This window comes from Cupressus sempervirens, chromosome 10 (genome assembly GCF_028749045.1).
Source record: "Cupressus sempervirens isolate cs-2001-9-10 chromosome 10, ASM2874904v1, whole genome shotgun sequence".
Classification (NCBI taxonomy): Eukaryota; Viridiplantae; Streptophyta; class Pinopsida; order Cupressales; family Cupressaceae; genus Cupressus; species Cupressus sempervirens.
Genome location: NC_143127.1, coordinates 431767701 through 431789979, shown reverse-complemented (window position 1 = coordinate 431789979; position 22279 = coordinate 431767701). Strand labels below are relative to the sequence as shown.

The window sequence follows — 22279 nt, the reverse complement described above, 5'->3', positions numbered from 1 at the left end:
TGGTGCCTTTGACCTAGTTGGACAATGCTTACTGGTGTAACCAACCTTCAAATAGCTAAAACATGTGGTTTGACTCAACCACCTTTTGTAGTTACCACTGAAGTGTGTCCTAATACAATTCTCAGGAACATGTCCATATTCTTGACAATAATGACAACTATATCTTGTATTATAATCCCAATTATAAAATTTCCCATTGTTTCTTACCTTTGTTGGCTTGTTTGATGACCACATGGATTTGGATCTACATTCAAACACTCTATATCCATACTTCTAATAGTTGTAGCAATAACCTTCAAATCTTTGTTTATGCATGGTCCTAGTTTTTCATTCATGTTCCTGATGGCCTTGCTTGTTTCTTATGACAGTGAGTCATGTTCTTAGGCTTGACATTCTGATTTGTATTCTTGCTCCTGCACATATTAGCAATATGTCCTTTCTTACCAAAATTATGACAAGTAGGTTTGGAGTTCTTACCTTTGATGTTCCTTTCTTTAGCAACTTTGGATGATTCTGCTTCTTCAGTGCTTGTGTAACCCAATCCTAATGTATCATTGTTGGATTTAGGGGATCTCAATAATTGCTCAAAGTATTTGATGGCTTCATTTGGCTTGTTGAAACTTTTAGAAAATTCCTTTTCTCTTTTCAGGTTACTTTGCAATTGTTCATTCTACAACTTCAATGTAGTTATCTCAATGTCCTTGACATTCAGTTCATAGTTGGCATTCATCATTTGACTTAGAGTATCCAATTGCATGTTGAAAATCTTGGTCAATTCTATTGACTTCTCTTCGAGTCTATTAGCCATAACTTTTTTGTCTTCCTCAATCATGACTTTGTCTTCCATGGCTTTTTTCTTCTGTTCAACCACTTCACATACCAGTATGGCTTGTGATTCTTGTTCTAACTTAAGATTTCTGATTTCCTCAATTGTATTTTGTTCTTTTCCATTAGATCTACAAATATTGCATCAAATTCATTTGAGTCTCCATTTTCAAATAGCTTAGTACTATCTATCTCTTTGTATTATGTGTCATTCTCCACAATAGCAATTTCTTTCTTTCTCTTCAAGGATTTCTTTAGTTCCTCTCTTGCCTCATTCAGTTGATGTAGTATGAGATGTATTTCAATCTCCTAGTTTTCCATAGTCTTTCCCCACTTATAGACTTCCATTTCAAGATCTTTCCTCAAAACTACAAAGTTTCTCTTTCAGAGAACAAAGCTCTGATACTAATTATTAGAATTACAAGTGGAAAGAGTAAACCTCTTGGGGGGGTGAATCAGTAGTTTAATCTTGGACCCATAAAACTTTCACCATTCACTCATCATATGCATTCAATATGTAAACTGAAATAACATGTAAAGAATATGCATCTAAATCATGTAAACATGTAAGCAATCACACACATAACACCAAATATGATTACTTAGAAACCCTCCAAGTGAGAAGGTAAAACTGGGGTGGGGATGACACCCACAAATCTTTACTACTTCAGTTGTAAAGTGTATCCAATTAAGGTAACAATGTTTTGACCATGAAACATGATCTACCCTATGAAAGGTCTACCCTATTAAAGGATTACAAAGACTGTTAGGTCTCACCTTGTTAGAGGATTTCAACACCCTATTAGAAGTGTGTCTTGTTAGAGGACTTCAACTTACAACTAAGTAAGCACCCTGTTAAAGGATTTCATACAACCTATTTGGACTACTCTACTTAAGAGAGACAGATCACCTCTAAACAATGTCGAATTGATCCTTTACGATCAGATGTCTCAATATTGTATCCTTTGCTCTATCCTCTATTTTTTTCTGACTAATTCTACAATTCACTCTTTTCTTCTAAGTCACCTTGAAGTCTCTACAAACTATATTGTTCGATCCTCCAATTCGAACACTCACCCATAAAGAGTTTAGGGCTTTATCCTCCTTAAGAAGACTTGGGTGGCTTAGGGTTAGGTATGATTCTACAGTTGAGATTCATTCATATTGCCACTTAAACCTTCCCTTTTTCTAATTGGCTTAATGTAATTGCGTAGGGAATCCAAATATAGATTCATCCTTATCTCCAAAAGATCGTAATCTACCTTAAGTTGGCTAAAAAATGGTTTACATAGTTGTTTGTGCCATTACAAACAAATATGTCAAAACTATGTAACTTGGCATATGAAGTCATTGATGCTCGACATGCACTGTATTTCTACTCTGACTCGACACTTGCACTACTCAGCATCCACTATTTACTCGGCTCTTGCTTCACTTGGCATGGTCTATCTACTCGGCACTTAAGTGACTCAACACATGAGTGACTCTACACTCATTGCAACTCGAAATGGTCTAATATTTACATGTTGTGCTCGGCATGTATTACTTGTTCGGCATGAACTATGTAAATGGCTTAAGTTTGTTGACACTCACTTGTCAAAACCAATATGAGATCAACATAGCTTTGTCTACTTTTGTATACAAGCTAGCAAACTTATCCCATGCTTCCTTTATTGTTTTACAATTATCAATATGGAAGATAAGATCTTCATGTACATACTTCCTCAAAGTACTAATAACAACCTTATTGTTATGATTCCATTCATTTACGTTATCAGGATCAGATGGTGCGACCATGGTTCCATCAACATAATCAATTAAACTTTTTTCCATCATTTTACTCCATGCTCTAATTTTTCATGTAACATAATTATGTAGAGTTAAAAGTGGAAACCTAGGAGAACCCATGATGCAAAATAAAAGAACACAAGATAGAGAGGCAAAAACACTCAAGACACACCCCCAAATCAGTCAATCAAAGAACTCCCCCCCCCCCTCCCCAAATGGATGATTTTGGCACCTTATACTTAGTGCATGTACAATTTCCACTTGTCAAAATGAACAAAAGTGGATTTCTAATTTTGATGGCTACAACAACAAATATGAATCTATATCAGACTCAACAATATAACACACAATATCTCTAAAGGATCTAATTACAAGTGCCAAAATAGGCCAAAAATGATCAAATGTTGAAAGTACTATGTCTACTCAGAATTACTACAAACTAATACTAGATCTGGAAAGTAGACAAAAAATCATGCACTTTCAAAAAAATAGCACCTGAATATGTGTCCATATGAGCCCGAATGATGCCTTTAAAGTTGCAAAAATCAGGATTTGTGATTTTCATAAAACATTAGGAATATGGATTGCAAGCAACCTACAACAATGTGTAGATCATGAAATTCTAACCTAAAACAAAAACAAAAAAAATGCTCGAAAAAAGGAGTTTGTATGAGGGAGATATAGTTGTTTGAAAATCACCTCTATAATTCTTATTCCTGAATCACTGCCATCACACCTCTAAAAATCAAATGACTCTAGATTTCACCTCAAACATTTGATTTTGATGAAACAAAAGTTGACTTAGGGGGTTTTTGACCTTCTGAATGTGATGCCAACATTTGATTTGCACTAACAAGCTCCAATCTTGACCTGCAATTTTTTTTCCTCTCCAACAGCTATGCAATGAACACTCCTTTGACTTTGATGCCATGTAAGAATTTGGTATAGCTCTGATACCACATAAGAATCTTCCTGAAGCTTACGTACCATGTAAGAATTTTCCTAAGGTAAGAATGAAATGCCAAGATCTAGAAGATCAAGAGAAGCACAAGAGAGACAAGATATGATCAAATGAGAATGGATTAATCCGATAATTGGATGAATAAATCATATAAGTGCCTTGTATATAAGGACAATCAACATGACTAGGAGTCATACAAAGAGATAAGCAACAACTAAGCACATGTCCACCAAGAGTGGATTATTCTCCATTGTGCATGAATTTACGTGCAACAATGAGAGGATAAGAATGTAAAGGTATATCTCATAAAGAGATTTAGTAGAAAACATGTGCTCAATTGGAGTGCAAACTACTATGTTGTCTACATGACAACTCATATAAATATCCAAACTCCTAGGTGTCTACATGACAACTAATATGAAAATGCATTAATCTTAGTAAACTTAAGTAAAGTGTAAATAGTAAATACTTATTTACACCAAAATTATTCATAAGCAATGAAGTGAAAGTGAAAGAGACGTGTTATCAAATCACAGAGGAGAGGATCAGTTAGTAAGGAGAAGTCTCAAAATCAACTTGTAGGGAAAATTTAGAGTCAGGTACTAAATCAATTTTAATAGATTTGAATCAGGGTAAATCTCTTAACAGATCTTTGTAAATCTCCTAATAGAGTCCTTACTTAGTTGTAACTGTAAAATCCTCTAAGAAGGTGAAACCTAACATTTCCTTAACTCTTTAACATGACAAACTGCTCACAAGGCAACCTTGGTCATATGTTTGATCATATTTTATGGTCAAACATTGTAACCTTGGTTGAAGCCATTATAAACCCCTAAAAATCGTACAATAAATGTGGTATATTGGTAGAAACAATACACAAAGAGTGACTCAAAGAGAAAGCCATACAACATGCAAAACCCTAGCAGAGCGTCATACTTGCTCTTCTACATAATTAAGGAGATTTTTAATAATTGAAATAACAAATTTTCATTTATATCTCATTGTAATTTAAGTTGTATTTAATATAGCTAAGAAAACTCTAAATTCTAAATAAAAATAAAAATAAATAGTAATATTATTTTTTATAAATATATTAATTCAAAAATATAGACAAGAACCTATGACGCAATATTGTGAGCTTCTCATCTGAGAAGCATAAAATTTAAAAGTATATTTTACAATTAACATAATCATAACCATTCCAACTCTTCTAAATAAATTACTAGTATAAATATCTTAAATAAATCTATCTTAAGAAATGGCAATAGATATCCACTACAAAATAATTATAATTTAATTTACTACATCTAAAATTATTTATATTTCCTTTATCTCCATTTATTTAGTATTTTACTAACTTAAGACCTTAATTTTTAAATTTCTTTAAAAATGGATGATATATATCTCCAAATATTATAGTTTAAATAAATATTTTATGTTGTATTTATTAAATTATTTTTAAAAGTATATTCTATTTATAATAAGATTTAAACTTTTAACATGTAGATAGTTGTCAAATTTAATCTTGAAGAATAAAAGTTACTCACACCATCCCACTCCACCCATTCTGCCATTGTAGAATGCCTAACTAGCATTAAATGTTAATCCAAAAAATATAACCGACCATAGTCTTGCATGATAATCCACAAGGAAACCACAAATTCGTACAACATGCAAAACCTTAGCAAAGCGCCATACTTGCTCTTCTACATAATTGAGGAAATTTTTAATAATTGAAATAACAAATTTTCATTTATATCTCATGGTAATTTAAGTTGTATTTAAGATAACTAACAAAACTCTAAATTCTAAATAAAAATAAAAATATTCGAAACAAAAATAGACAAGTTATATTATTTGTTATAAATATATTAATTTTAAAATATAGACAAGAACCTACGATGCAATATTGTGAGCCTCTCATCCTAGAAACATAAAATTTAAAAGTATAATACTATTTTATACTTTGTAATATAGTATAATAAAGATAAAAGTATATTTTACAATTAACATAATCATAACCATTGCACCTCTTCTAAATAAATTACTAGTATAGATATCTTAAACAAATCTATCTAAAGAAATGCCGATAGATTTCCACTACAAAATAATTATAATTTAATTTACTACATCTAAAATTATTTATATTTCCTTTAGCTCCATTTATTTAGGTCTTTACTAACTTAAGCTTTTAATTTTAATTTCTAAAAAAATGGATGATTTATATCTCTAAATATTATTTTAAATTTTTTTATGAATAGTCCTTTTCTATTAATAAATAATATACTAAGATTACCGAGACATCTGGAGGAACCCTAACAACAGTACAAGGGGCATTTCCCTAGTGATTAAGCAGTTCTTGAAGGTGGGCCACCTTGTCTACTTGTACTTGTATCTGCATTATTACATTATTACAAATGCACACCTTAGTGTACATATCAATATTTATATCAAGAAAATTGTGAGTGAAAAGAACAACATTTCTATCTTTCCACAGAGTGAACAAAATCTCCATCTTGAAGGTATGCCAAATCTGGGTAAATTTCCTAAGAATCCTGGGGGAATCCCCCAAAATAACCATGTGCCAAGAAAAGGGTTCAGGCTGAAATGGCTTTAAAAAAGCATGAATCCAATGCCAATAATTTTGAGCACGTCTACAAAACTAGAAAATATGTAGGAAAGACTATGGTTGGCCACAAAATGGACACCTAGGATCCGAAACCCCAATATGTTTAAGCCGAGGCCCAAGGGGAAGACCTTGAAAAGCTAGGCACCAAGAAAAATGGGTTATCTTGGGTTATGTAATGACACTCCAAATAGTGTCAAAGCGCTTTCTCCATTGAGAAAGAGAAGATTGCAAATGCCATCACTAGTTGAGTGTATCCACCATTAATAGATGGGGAGAAAGCCATCTATAACCTAGGCTTGGTTTATAGTTGGTGAAAGGAGTGGCAGGATACCACTTCCAATTAGTCCACCAAGGTCTAATAGATTGGATACCCACTTTATAAATTAAGTGACCTAGAATTGCAGAAAGCAATAAGTCAAAAGTCTATCGATCTGGACAGGCAAGACAATACTGGACTTGCATATCTTCCCAAAATCTGAGACTCATGGAGACCCTAGAGAAAAGATCTTTAGGAGTCTTGATGCCTCATTTGAAAAAATGCAGAGCACTAGCACCTTGAGTCTTGGCTAGGGGAATACCCTGGATGGCAAATAGGGGAGACCACCAAATGTTCTGTTGGTTCAAAGAGAGCCCATCACGAAACTCATCACCAAACCAGCGAAGCCAAGGCTTAACAACTTTCCAAGCTTTCCATATGCTCTTGATAACAAAAGAGCCTTGTATGAGAATAGGTTCTTGCATGATGAGAGGGGTTTGAAAGTCAATCCCCTTCCATACAATTCTATTAACAGGAAACCTAGAGGAAATGCAATGCCGAAAAAGAATCTTCCAAGCTTCATCTTTCGTAATGGCATGAATAATCCATTTGGCACATAAAGAAAGGCCTTTCTTCTATGTGGAGAGAAGACCAAGGCCTCCAGACTCTTTGGGGAGACAACAAAAGTCCCAAGAAATTCTGTGAAAGCCATGACGATCGGAACTAGAAGCCCAAAGAAAATCATGGAACAATCACTCTAATTTCTAATAAGAGACTTTTGAAGGAGTCCAACAAGAAGAATAATAGACATGCGTAGCTGCAAGAACTTTAGAGCAAATCTGGAATTTTCTCGCAAGAGAAAGCAATTTCGGAAGCCAATAATCTAACTTCTTAATCTTGGCAAGCACAACGTTCCACAGATCCATTGGTGACGCTTGAAAGGCAAAAGGAATGCCTAAAAAGTGGAAAATCTCCCTATGAGTGACCCATTTCCATTCAACTAATTAACCCAAGGTGGAGCTGGCAAAAAAGACTGGCGATAACAAAGCATTTATGCCATTGAATAGCAAAGCCAGAGGCTTGACAAAAAGTGTCAAGGTGATTCAAGGCATTATTGATGTTTTCTTCATCCTCCAAAAGAGTGAGAAATGAATCATCAACAAAATGACCATTGACAAACTAGGAAGAGGATTCTGGTAAAGAGATGCCACAAACCAAACCTAATGACACAGAATGGGCTAGCAAGTAGCCAAACCCTTTAGTAGCAAGAACATAAAGCGTCGGAGCCTAAGGGCAACCTTGCCTGATGGATCGAAAGGGTCCAAAGGCATCGTATTGGGAGTTATTGATGGTAATGCAAGCATTAGCATCTCCACAAACTGCAGGAAATTGGGACCAAAACCAAGAGCCTAGAGCATAGCCAAAATGAAAGGCCATTCAATCCAGTCATAAGCTTTAGCAAAATCTATTTTCAAAAAAATAGTTGGTTGCTTGGACTTGCGAGCCCACTCCATATCTTCCTAGACCACAATAATGTTGTCAAGAATATATCTAACTTTGATAAAGCTAGTTTGCTCAACCACACAATTAAAGGAAGGAGATGGCAAATCTTGAGAGAAATTGCCTTAGCAATAATCTTATATGACACATTAAGAAGGGTAATGGGCCACAAATTGCAAATATCCTTAGGATCTCTAGCTTTAGGTATGAATTTAATGTTTCCTTTGTTGATAATAGCTCCTAGGCTTTTAGAATGATAGGATTCAAGATAAACTTTGTGCAGATCAGGACCAATATGCTCCCAAAGGTATTTGTAAAATTCACAAGGACACCCATCACACCTAGGGGGATTTATCATCTGCCATGGAGAAAACCACCTCTCTAAGGTCTCGGAGGGTAAGAAGTTGCTCATAGAAAGCACATTGCTCAACTGCTAGACGGTTTGGAGTAATAGAAATACACTTTCTAAGAGCTTCCTCCTTAGCAACCAAATTTCCCTACGAATGCTTATAGGATGTCAAGGAGACTGCAGAGAACAAAAGTGCCTTGTTTAATTTTTTAATCCCAAAATTAGTATGATGAGCTCAAAGAGCCTGAAAGAACTCCTTTGAAGCTTTATCACCAACCTCCAACCAATGGAAGTGAGCTTTGATTTAGGCCCCTCAAGCAACATAATTATCCCCAACCTATTTGTCATGGTGAAGTTTGGCAAGTTGAATTTGTAAATCAACATCAAAAGGGTTAGGGGTGAGAGCCTTAGAGGCTTTTTTGAGAGTAGTGGATTCATAAGACCGCGTTCTGTAAACCGCCAACTACTGCCCATAAATGCGCATGAAGCAAGCGGTTCTAGTAATGGCATCATTCCACCACTGAATCCACCCTATCTAGAAATGCACGCGTGGCTCCAAATTCTAGACATGTAGGATATGAGCAACAGTGGAAGCATGCATTAACACTAACATGTTGAGGAAAAATTGAGATCTAACAACTCTCTAGACAACTATGTGCTATGAAATAGAAAATAAATGGGATAGTGGTCAAATAACATCACATCTAGCAAGGGAATGACAAGTAAATCTCGATCCTCAGAAAAGGAGAAAAAAAGATTGTGTAGTAATCATGGCATGATCGAGATGTTTGAAAATGTGGTCAAAGCTAGCTTGAAAGTTGGACCAAGTGTGCCAAACCTCACTATGCTGGCGATGGTTAGTATTGGGATCAAAAAGGCCTAATTTATTATTTTTGGTGTAAATAAGTATTTACTATTTACACTTACTTAAGTTTACTTAGGTTAATGCATTATTTTATTATATTGCATTATTTTATTATTTATTTAGGTGAGATACTTAGGAGTTTGTGTACTCTCATGAGTTGTCATGTTAACAACACAGAAGTATGCAACTCTAATTCAGTATATGGTGTCTACAACACTAGAGTTTGCATCATTCACTGAGTTGTCATGTAGACAACACAATTATTCACACTCCATTTTTAGCACATGTTGTCTACAACATAAATTTACGTGCTACACCATTGTACCTGCTTATCCTCTCATCTTCACACTTACTCTCATGCTCAATGGAGGATAACCCATATCTGGTGGACATGTGCCTGGTTGTATAACTTATCATGTTGCTAACTTCTATGTATTCTAGAAGCTCTCCAAAGGCCTTTATATACAGGCACTCCTAGTGTACTTTCATATGGCATATTGAATGAATATATCGTCATTCTGATCATATTCTCTCTTTGGTCTACTGTTATGCTTGTGTTTTGAGTTCCTTAGTCTTGGGTGAATTCTGCACTAAGGCAAATTCTTACATGGTATCAGAGCTTGGAGAGATTCTTTAGTGACCTCGCCATTGTGTCTAGAACATCTATTTGATGAAGATCAACTATAAATTTGCCTATGCTGGGCTAAAGTTGATCGTGAGGCAATTTTTTTTGGAAACCAGCACCCGAAGGCACCGATTTGCAAATCGGGTATGATCTAATCGATCTGTTAAATCTATGTTCATATCTAATATTTTATTTAATTCTCTGCAATTATTTCGAATTGGGTATTTTTGGATTTTTTTGCCCAGTCAAAGAATATTTTTTTGCAGAACTGGATAGTCACACCCTAGCCCTATAGAGTATATTCCTTCAGAATATTTTATTAAGCAGTCATCTTAATTTGGAGGACACATTATTTATTTTCTAGCACGCAAGCAACCATCACCAAAAATTGTTCTACAATCTAACCAACATCCCGCCAAATTTTGGCAGATAGCTTACACTAGCGACCTTTCTTCTTTGGTGTTAGTGTTGTGAGTTGGACATTTTAAACAAACCTAACATCACTCTCCACATGAATATGGGACTAATGTCCCAAGCTGGAAATTGAATCCTACCCAGCCAAAAACTCCTAGTGGAAAATGTTGTTTATCTTTCCTCTACAAGCTGAGTCTTTTATGCACCTTGGTATTCACACACCCCATGAATGTGGGATAATATCTTATAAGCCTCGTCACCATCTCAAGTTTCTGGCAAAAGTGCACGACAATGTTTTTTGCACTGTGGATACAACTTTGTCCCGCCCACTAGTTAACTTTGCTGGCAACTACTTTTTTTCTCTAGCAATGCAACAAACTCAGCCTCCAGCGAGAATTAAGGTCGTCATTTTTTGGGAAATCTAGCCCTGAAAACAAAAATGTGGCTTCTACAGTTTTTGCCAGCCTGCAGACACGTGGTGCCATGTCAGTGGTCTACCCTAGACACGTGGACATGATAGGCAAAATCCACAGCAACAACATACACTGACACGTGGCTAATTTGCAATGTTAGCAACCTCTGACTCAACATGTCCACTTCAACAAGACTGACATCACCTGCCATGCAAGCCTGCATAGTCAACAAATACAGTTAGCAACAAGTCACCAGCTGTACAACATATGTAGACTCTGTACCCCTGCCATACCTAACACATCATTTTGTTGTACTAGACTATACAATTTCGTACAATGTTGACATCATGTTGATGTCATTACAAGGCTGAGAATTGCTAATGTCATCAAATCCATGAGCCTAAATTTGACAGTCATCTAACCATCATTCTAGGGAAAATTTGAATTGCTACAATGGTCGTATGACCATCAAATTTAACCCAATCTTTTGCTGATGCAACCCCTCTCCAGTTGATTTTGAATTTTGCAGTCCAAATTTCGGAGGCCATATCTTAGTCATCCAGACTCCAAATCAGGTGTGATTTTTTTTGAAATTGGGTAGAATTTCCTAAAAAAATTAGTGGTGCAACTCTTTTCTGGTTTTGGTGCATGAATTTGTGAGAAATTGCATCTTTTGGCAACTGTACCTATGTAATCCTACATTTTGCAACTTCAAATGCTCCGTATGGGCTTATCTAGACACAAAAACAAGTTCTATTTTTTTTGAAAGTGCGTTATTTTTCATCTACTTTTCATATCTACAATTAGATTGTAGGGTTGTGTGGACAAAAGTGTCACTTTCAGAAATAAGGCCTGTCTCTGCTTTGTATTACTTCTTGGTGTTGTGTTTCAAAAATAAGGTCTTTCTTCTAGAAATAAGGACAAAAGTGTTCATGGTGTTGTGTTCCTTCTTTTTTGCAATTTTCTTTCATTTTCTACATTATGAGAAATTTTAAGTCTCCAAAATTAACTCCACATAACTATGCTACATGGTCCATCAAAATGTGGTATCATTTAATGCGTAATGGAGTTTCTCAATATGTAGATGGTACGCTTCCTAAACCAACAGGTGATAATGTATCAGCAAGTGATATTTTAGCTTGGGTGGCAATGGAAAGGAAATCCCTAGGTGATATATGTTTGGGGGTTGATGACAAGATCATGTATCAAATTAAGAAGTCTTCTACATCTAAGAAAGCTTGGGATACCCTTGAAAACCTATATGGTTAAGTGTTTGAAGAGGATGTTTTCAAAATTGAAGATAAGCTTATCTCCTTAGATCCTAAGTCATTTCATTCTATACAGGATTTCATCATTAAGGTGAATGAACTAAGGACAAAGCTTACTAATTGTGGGAATCCTATTAAAGATGATAGATTGATCTATCTTATTCATAACAAGTTGTCATCGAAGTATTCCACATTTGTTTCTTCTTATAACACCTCAAAGACTACATTAGAGTCTGCCTATAAGGAAGTCTCTTTTGATAAATATGTTGATCTATTGGATATAGAAGAAAAGAAGTTGATATCAATGAGGATTCTCAATTCACCCAAGTCTAAAGCATTAGTGACCAATAATGAGGGTTCTCAAAATTCAACTGGACAGTCTTCAAATAAAGGAAAGGGTAAGAATAAGAAGTGGAAGAACAACAAATCAGAGGATGCAGAAAAAGCAACACCACAATTGAATCAACAAGGCAAGTCTTCCTCGAATTCCAACAAGAAGGGGAACAATAATAAAGAGAAGAAAAAGTGTGCCTATTGCAAGAAAATGGGTCATGAAGAACATGAGTGTTATCATAAGAAGATTGATGAGTTGACCTCTATCATGAAGAAACATAATGTTCCATTGCCTAATTCTTACAACGATAAAGGGTCTTCTTCAGATTCAAAGGGCAAAGGGCAAGCACTCATGGCAAATACAAATTCTTCAACAGAATGGATCCTTGACTCAGGTGCCTCATATCATATGAGTTCTTCAAAGGAGGATTTTTCTTCAATGAAGCAGTCAAAGGTACCACACATCTTTGTGAGAGATGATACTAAAATGGAAGTTGAAGGAAACGGAAGCATGGAAATGGAAAATGGAGAGTTCAAAGATGTTCTCTATGTTCCAGAACTAAGTTCTAATCTCCTCTTGATTTACCAAATCACTCACCTTGGAGATGGTCATAGAGTCGAGTTCCTTCCAAACTTAGTACAAGTGCACAGTTTGAAAGATGATTTAGTGGTTGCAATGGGGAAAGTCAATCATGACAAAAGGTTGTATTCTTTCTCCCATTTTGTGCCCAAGTCTCCTTCACAAGCCTTGTTGTCTCAATCGAATTCAACAATCAAATTATGGCATGAACGGTATGGACATCTTTCCTTCCACTATCTTCAACAATATTGCACAAATAGAATGGTCAAAGGTCTACCTCAAATCAACTTTTCCCACGATGAACATTCAACAAATTCAGTGGATATGCATCTAGAGGGGAAGTTACAAAAAGGGAAGTCTTCAAGAGCACCAGTTGTTCTACAGATGGTTCACATGATATTAGCACGACATTTTGCATTGACAGCAATCAGCTAGGGTCACTACATACTTGCCTTCATTGATGACTTTGCAAGATACACTTGAGTCTACTTCCTTCATCACAAGAATGAAGTGGTTGATAAGCTTCAAGCCTTTAAGGCTCATGTTGAACACAAATCAAGGAAAGCCATCAAAGTTCTATGGATGGACAATGAAAGCAAATATGTGAACACAAGACTTAAAGACTTTTGCAAACTTGAGGGAATTGATCTTCAGAATCCACTAGCATTCAGTCTGCATAAGACAGATGTCACAGCATTGAGGATCCAAACTCTTAAGTCTATGGCAAGTTGCATGATACAAGCCAAGTCTCTCGATCCATCACTCGAAGTTGAAGCAATTAGTAGTGTCACTCACATTCTTAATAGATCTCCTCGTCTAGCCTTAGATGGCAAGACTCCTTTTGAGGCATGATGTGGCAGAAAACCTATTGTGACATACTTCAGAGTCTTTTGTTGTCTTGCATGGGCAGAGATATCTTCTAGGGGATGCAAGGCACAGTCACCTCACCCTTGTACTTTCATTGGTTATGAAGATGGTGTGAAGGCATATAGACTCATGGATCCAGAGACACATCAGAACTTTGTGGAGAAGGATATACACTTTGAGGAAAGTTCACCAAGCATGTCCTCTAATCATCTTTGCATATCATATCGTGTGGAAATTGATAGTGATACCAGTGATAGTGCTTCAATAGATTTGGACACGTGGGGTTCTATCGAAAGTTACAACAAGAGGTCACTACATCACTCCAGTCCACATGCATATATCGCCACAGTGATAGGTCCAACACAACAGGGTACATCCAGTCTTCCAAGTCTAGCATCGGTGACAGATTTAGGGGACAATATTGATGATCTGCCTCTTCATCTTGATGCAACGACACCTTCTTTAGTTGTCACAAGGGCTCCATTTGACCCTCTTGTTCATTCTCTATATGATCGATCGTTACAAGTTGAAGTGATTGTGGATACTTATGATCAACAATTGCAGAGGGGTTCTTCATCAACTAAGGAGACAAACAGTTCTCTGAGACAGGTTCTTCAGCTAGTTGAGCAGGTTTCAGAGACATCACTTATTTATGGAATTATTTCCACACACAGCAGAAGCATCTCATTTGTGCCCTTGGCCTTGTTTTTTTCCTAAGGGGAGAAACACCATTTTGTAGCCTTGGATTAGCTTCTTCATCAGAGCAGTCATTGGCATGCATTCTTCTTTGGGGGGGGGGGGGGGGGGGGGGCGCTATTCTATCTCTCTTCGTCTTCTCATTTTTCTCTTATGTATATACTGGATGTATGTCATAATTGGGGGTTCTTAATTACTCCATCAATCCATACATCGTATGTGTTTTTCATCTCTCTTTTTGGGAGAGGGTTTTTCCCGCAAGTTTTTCTCTCTTTCTCCGCTTTATTAGAGATTGCATTTGCATTATGTACATGGGTACTTAACATGGCCTAATAGTCGAGGCCCATCTTGCATTTCATACTAGTTTATGTAAGCTTAAGGCCATTCCCCTAAGTTGCACTTAAGGGGGGTTGTTGGTGTAAATAAGTATTTACTATTTACACTTACTTAAGTTTACTTAGGTTAATGCATTATTTTATTATTTATTTAGGTGAGACACTTAGGAGTTTGTGTACTCTCATGAGTTGTCATGTTGACAACATAGAAGTACGCAACTCTAATTCAGCACATAGTGTCTACAACACTAGAGTTTGCATCATTCACTAAGTTGTCATGTAGACAACACAATTATTCACACTCCCTTTTTAGCACATGTTCTCTACAATATAAATTTTCATGCTACACCATTGTAGGCTTATCCTCTCATCATTGCACTTACTCCTGTGCTTAATGGAGGATAATTCATATCTGATGGACATGTGCCTAGTTGTATGACTTATCATGTTGTTGACTTCTATGCGTTCTAGAAGCTCTCCAGAGGCCTTTGTATACAGACACTCCTAGTGTACTTTCATATGGCATATTGAATGAATATATCGTCATTCTGATCATAGTCTCTCTTTGGTCTACTGTTGTGCTTGTGTTTTGAGTTCCTTGGTCTTGGGTGAATTCTGCCCTAAGGCAAATTCTTACAATTGTGCATGTAGTACCAAGCTTCCCTTTCCCTAATTGTCTAGCAAAAAGGTAAAATGCCATCTTTGTCAGAAGCCAACTCAACCATATTGAAGTCACCACACATAACCCAAGTAGCTGGAGGCAAATTGTTAGCCAACCACCCCCACAATTGAGATCTTTCCACAGCATCATTGGGAGCATAAACATTAACGCCTCCAAAAGAATGATTGTTAATGGAAAGCAAAAGCCAAACGATTCTATGCATGGGATCAGAACCGTGTGAAATAATAGCAGAATTAAGATGAGGTGACAAGAGAGTAACTACACCACCCCTACCAGAATCATGTTGAGAAGAAAACATAATGTCATCTGGCCAAATGATGCGACATGGAGATGAAAGCATGAAACCAGAGATCTTAACTTCTTGCATACAAAGAAAATCTAAATTTCAAAGTCTATGATGAGTATCCCTAACATAGTACTTTCTGGAGAGGTTTGTAAGACCTCACAGATTCCGTGATAAAAAATTCATGAAAATTCTTCCATATCTTCCTCGTCCTCAAGAGAGAAGTAGCTATTCTGCAAGAAAGTTGAAGCTGGGTTAAAGCCAGAAGGAAAATCCTTTGGATTGATGGCCCAATGTTTATCCTCTGGTTTCTCAGCACGTCCGAAAGGACTGCGAGAATTTTGCAAATTCTGAGTCATTATGGAAGAAGCAAAAAGAGGGGTGTGAATCAAAACCGAGGTGTTAGCCCTGGCACCCCCCTTAATCACCTATGAACTAAGATTTGAAACTTATGAAACACTAGGGTTTGGTTCCAAAAAAATCACTTGCGTCCATACACTAGCTGGGGTTTGCGCTCTTGTTGAGATAGGAGGAACTGAAATGACAACCGCATATGACTATTTAGGAGCCAAGGGAGCCTTGCCCTTGCACCCAATAGTAGTCCATTCTTCTCTTTTCCCTTCTGTTGGTTTGGCAGGAACCTCTTTAGGCAGGGGTTTAACCCTAGGCATAGCCAAAGGGCAATCCCTAATCTTGTGTTCCGCTGACTGGAACCTATAATAGGTGTTAAGCAAGTTCAAATAAAGCACCTTCTAAGAGAAGGTTTGAGAAGCAATCTGTATTTCCACAGAATCCTTAAGATCCTTGGAAAGATCAACCTCAACGCAAACACGTTTCTGAGGATGAGCATTAAAAAAAATTTAATGTTCCTTTGTAATAACTTTGCCAAGAGTATTGGCATTGGACTCAATAAAAGGCCAACATGGCAAGGGTAAACTCGGGAACTCTACCCACACATGTACCCTAAGCTTTTTGTCATCAGAAACAGTGAAATCTCTCGACCATCTTTGAAAAACAAGCAGGGACGAATGCACATACCAAGGACCATTGCTAAAAATCATGTCTGCCTGTGACAGGTTGGAAAAGCGAAATAAAATAAAACCTTTTGGTAAGGTTTTGCACAACGTCAAGGTGGACTCTTTGAGGAGTCCAGCTCTTGTTAACCCATTCTCAGAGCATAGCTTCAGGAGGAGTTCTATCCACAAAATACCCTATTAAGGTATGTTGTTCTAACCAATCACAAGTAGCATCAAATTCTTGCAAAGGAAGGATAATATCAGGATTACCTCGTGAAAAACCTTCTGGACGAAATTGCGAGGACATTTGTTCAATGGAGACGTATGGCTTTCGAAGCAGCAGTGTGAATATCAGTATCAACCACTGGGTCACCACTGGCTGAGGCCATTAAAAACTAGCCTAAAGACTCCCGTACTACATGTGGTATGACAAGTGGAGTACACAGAAGGAAAGCACAGACAGAGAGTTGTACACAAGGAAACTCAAAGATCGTATGAAACCTTAACAGAGCAAAAACCTCATTTTTTTCCTTGTCAAATATTATAATTTAAACAAATATTTCATGTGATATTTATTAAATAAATTTTAAAAATATATTCTATTTATAATAAGATTTAAACTTTTAACATGTAACCTTCAAAAATAAAAGTTAACCAACCATAATCTAACATGTTAACAAGAGGCGCAAGCGCCAAAGTTCCTGCCGAATTTGATGATTTCAAGATATTAAATGTGTCGTAGTCTAGAGATCTATGAAGTTGAGTTTGTGAGATATGAAATGTTTGTTTAGAAGTTTTATAATTTCTAAGAATATATTTATGATTGTTCAATTTGCATTGTGCAGAAAAATAATAACCATAAAATAGGGTTGAATTAAAAATAAATATGAATATTATACTTTCAATTGCTTCCTTCAAAAGATATGTATAAGTTTTGCTTAATTAAATGTTCTAAAGAGCAAAAGTAGTAAAAATAGCAACAAAATTGAAAATAAGAAAGTTTTAGAAATCTAAAGATTTTTTTAATTACTAAAATCACACTTATGCACACGAGTAGATTTTTTTGTACATGCAATTTAATGTAATATTTTCAAATCTTCAGAATCTTGGAAGCTATGAGAATTTGAGAACTTTGTTATTGTAGAGTTATTGCATGATGTGGACATAATAAAGTTTTTCAAACTTCGTATTTTTTTTTAGTAATGTAAATATAAAATACATGCATGAGAATTTTTTGAAAACCAATTTAATAAATAAATAAAGCATAATTTCTATTTAAATTGACTAATTACTAATTTACCAATTACTTTGACATTTAATTGACCTTATAAAATAGCGTGGGAAGCACTCAAACGGGTATCGAAGAAGGGATAAAAAACAAAGGTATTAAATTTACTTCCTGACTAATGCATAAAAATAAATAAACATAAATTAATTTAAAAATAATATTTATGCTTTAAAAAAATGAAATACACTTATAAAAATATCAATATAGTAAAAAATATATATTTTAATAAATGTATAATTTAATAAAATTATATTTTAAAAAAAAAATCTATTAAAAGCATTCATTTAGATATGTAAAAATAAAAATAATTAAATTCTAATTTAAACTATATATAAATTAAAATTAAAATTAATATGAAATTAAAGCATATAAAAAATAATTTTTAAAATTTGACAATTTAAAAGAGTTAAAATATTATATTTGATTAAAATATCTATATTTGAATAACATTTTACAAATGAAAAAAATAAACATCAATTAAAACTATTATCTTCTTTTAAAAAATTTATCCACTTGTCACAAATGTGGAAAAGATAAGATTGAAATTAATGCATTCATTAATAAAGATAAAGTTGCAATTAATGCTTGCATTAATAGAGGTGTTCAAAAAATAGTTGTATTTTTGTTGAAGGAAAATGAATTTTTTCATTGCTTTTTTCATCATGAGCCAATAAGATTTCAGTTTAATGGTATTTTGTTTTTTCATTAAATAAGATGAAAATGTGAACTTTATAATAAATTTTGATGTGAGAATAATCCTGAAATCTTATTGGACAAATTAATTGGTTTTAGAAATTGAAGAGATCCATTAGATTTCCTGCCTTTGGCAGAACTAATAATCCACAATATAACCGACCATAGTCTGGCATGTTAATATTCCTCCACAAGAAACCCCAAAGCTTGCCTCTATAAACCCTGATCCAGCTTCTGTCGGAACCCTAAACCTAGTTTGACCATGATTGGTGGGGTTAGAGTGATCCTGCTGACGGACAACCTTCAATCTCTGTTGGCATTCGTAGCTCTCGGATATCTGTGCTGATAGCCGCAAAATATTTTAAACCAAGAGGTTGAGAGTGGATTCGTTACCCCGATCATGGGGAAAAAGCGAAACCGTAATGCAGCTACGGACGTTAAGTCTCCTTCGAAGGAGAAAGAGCAAGCAGACAATGATACTCACAATGAAATTGATGAAATTTTCGCTAAAGCTAAGAAACCTAAAAAAATCCAGTGTTCGGATCCAAGCAGTACTTCAGCCGTAAAGAATGACAAACCCGACGAACAGAACATCAAGTCTTCGAGCGAAGCCAGTGATAAGAAGAAGAAGAAGAATGGAAAGGGCTGGCCTGAACCTCCCCCTAAACCTAGAAAAAGAACGAACGACGGCTTTTGCGTTTATTCTGCAGATGAATTAGGTTTTAACAAAAAGGATGCAGGTGGCACACCCCTCTGCCCTTTCGACTGCGATTGTTGCTTCTGAGGAGCTCTTCGGTGCTCAGCCTATCATAGGTATATTGATTTTTGTCAAGCCTGAATTTGCCGGCCATTTATCTGAGTTTTTTTTATGTATTTACTGTCAATTAAGGTTTAGGAGTTCGGGTTTTCAATATTTGAAAGCTTCCTATCTTGAAAGAATTATTTGTATGGTTCTTTCAAGTGGACGAAATGTAAAATTAAATTTTGGATTGAGTTTGGGCATTTTATGACCTGAGCCAGTGATGATTGTTTTTCCCCTACAAATGATGCTCCTTTGGAGTTTTTCTTCGGGAGCTGTTGATCCTCTTTTTATTCGACCTTTTTTATGCAAATTGTATCATATGATGTCAGACTTGCTTTTCAAATGATGCTATTTTCGTTTCTCTCAAGTTTAGGATGTAAGAATTGCAAAAGTTAATGATCATCATCAAAATAGCTTCTTCTCTGTGGCGTCAAACTCAAACTATTTTTGAGAAAACATATGAAAGTGTTTTCCATACCAGAAATAAGCAAAATTTTCTGCCGCTTAACTCCGTTGTCATGTCGAAACATGATTTAGTCACATTCAACAGGAACTTGAGCTCTTGTATTCTCACAGTGACCACATTTCTACGTAATATGGCTGCATACTATATTGAAATGATGTCCCCATCTGTAACGCAGGGTTCTTTGCAGTTATAGATGTATTGCTGAAATTTGCTGGAGAGGGATGACATGTTTGCATATATGCATATTTATTTAGTCTCAGTCGTTCTTCAAGTTGACTAGTTCTTGGCCAATTCCAATTTGCTTTGAAACCTCAGACTCGCCATAACTTGGGAAAAACTAGGCGACTTTATTGAACATTAGAAATCACTTAAATTTGTTCGATAAAAAATCTTTGAAAACATGTCTACCATGAAATTTAGGGAACATAATTACCAACTTATTTTATATGTACATAAAAATTAAGAGTTCAATACACATTGTAGATCAAAATGATATATGACCAAATAAATTTGATACATTTTAACTTCAAGTTTCAATATAAATAAAAAAATTACAAATTATAGTTTCAATGTTCATAATCTATAAATTTCTTCTATGACTAAAGCTCAAAACATGCTGCCACTGGTTAGGTTCCTGAGATGGATGATACTGTGGCTGCTTCTTTTTGTGGAACATTATCATCCTAAACAGAGAATTTTGTGAATGTGACAAAATCCCTAGTCACCTTTTCCTACCTCATGCTGCATGTCTGCTTGGCATTCTGACATTTTTATCTCTAAATCGACTATATTAACAAGCATGTTGCACCACAATTCTAAGAATCTTAGTTTGTGTAACCATAGTTGAAAATATTGATATCGACAACTTATTGCCAAACACCATAAAAATTGGCAAACAAACACCATAAAAATTGGCAAAAAATTGGATATTAATTGACAATGTAAAAATTGCTTAGATGCATCTAACAAGTTAGCAAATGGGCAAACAATAACAAACAAACTGAGTCTAGATATATTTAAATGCAAATAGGGTACAAAATGGCACCTTAATGTGGAATGTTGATGACTTGTAACCATAGCCTAATAGTTTGGACTTTGAAGCAAGCTAAAAATAGCAAATTTTCATTGTAATAATATTAATAATTACAAGTACAACGTTGAAAAAGTCTACATCTTTCTTTTCTAGATATATTTAAATGTAAATAGGGTACAAAATGACATCCTCATGTGGTATGCTGATGGCTTGTAGCCATAACATAATTGTCTGAACTTTGAAGAAAATAACAAAATTGTCTTTGTAATACTATAAGTAAATACAACATCGAAATAGTCTACATCTTCCTCTTCTCCTTACCAATAACTCTAGTTAAAACTATAGGAGGGATAAGGGGGCTAGTCCTAGAAGTCTGTTGTGGCTGGGCTTCCTCGCTCGTCACAACTCGCCGTCACTTGATCTCCATTCTGGATGTAGATGTTGGCATTGCCAATGACTAATCATCCTCAATTTCCTAATCTTCCTAAATGTCATTCGATCCTACAGTCGTTTACCCTCCTCCATAGCTTGCCCCTCCAAATCATAGATGCCATCCTCTTTAAACAATGGAGGCCAATCCTGTGATGTCAAATCACTGTGAGAATTTGTGTCATCCAAATCGGTTGGACCAGTTGGTGTTTCCTCTACTTTTCTTATGCACAACCGAAGGTTACATTGCACAAAGACAAGGTCATTAAGGCATTTTTGCACTAGCTTGTTCATCTTCTTTATGTGGATGGCCTTGAACAAGCTTCATTGTGCTCACAATTGGTCCATTGGATGAACTACAAGGCTGTCATTATGATTTGTGGGCAAGTCTTTGTAGATTTGGGGCATTTCCACCCTAGTTTTGCAACCAAACATTTGCAAAAATAAAATATTGAAGAGCGAGAAAGCAAGTTGAATGTAATATATCCAAATGTTGTTAGTAGCATTTGTCACTGCACCAAAAGCTCAAATTGATACTACTCGACACAAATGGCCAAATTTACCCGGATCCATGACACAAATCTCCAAGGAGGTGCTGACCACCAAGTCAACACTCAACAAGCTCCCCCTCAATGCCAGTTGAGGCTCCAACACCCATTGAAGGGAGACTTGAACCCGTGATCCAAGGCTCTTGTTTTCACAAAAGTTTGCACCTTTGCCTAAAGTTTTTACCTAAAGGCAACCTTGTGAAACATGGAAACATTGAGGTTGAGTCTCCGGAGAAGGTCGGCTTCCTTTGCTATTAGGGTGCACCTAAACTACACTTGGAGAGGAAAAGGGGAGAAAGCATGCATGAAACATCTACTTAATCTATCCTAAGGAG

The 22279-nt window shown here is 35.6% G+C and overlaps 1 protein-coding gene across 1 annotated transcript; it reads left to right on the top strand.

The window, feature by feature from the left end:
* The first annotated feature begins 18739 nt into the window (after positions 1-18739).
* Positions 18740-19734, top strand: LOC149534574 (stress response protein). Its single transcript, XM_089806353.1, has one exon. The coding sequence runs from the start codon at positions 19067-19069 to the stop codon at positions 19448-19450; it is 384 nt and encodes a 127-aa protein (XP_089662479.1). The 5' UTR covers positions 18740-19066; the 3' UTR covers positions 19451-19734.
* Positions 19735-22279: the final 2545 nt, after the last annotated feature.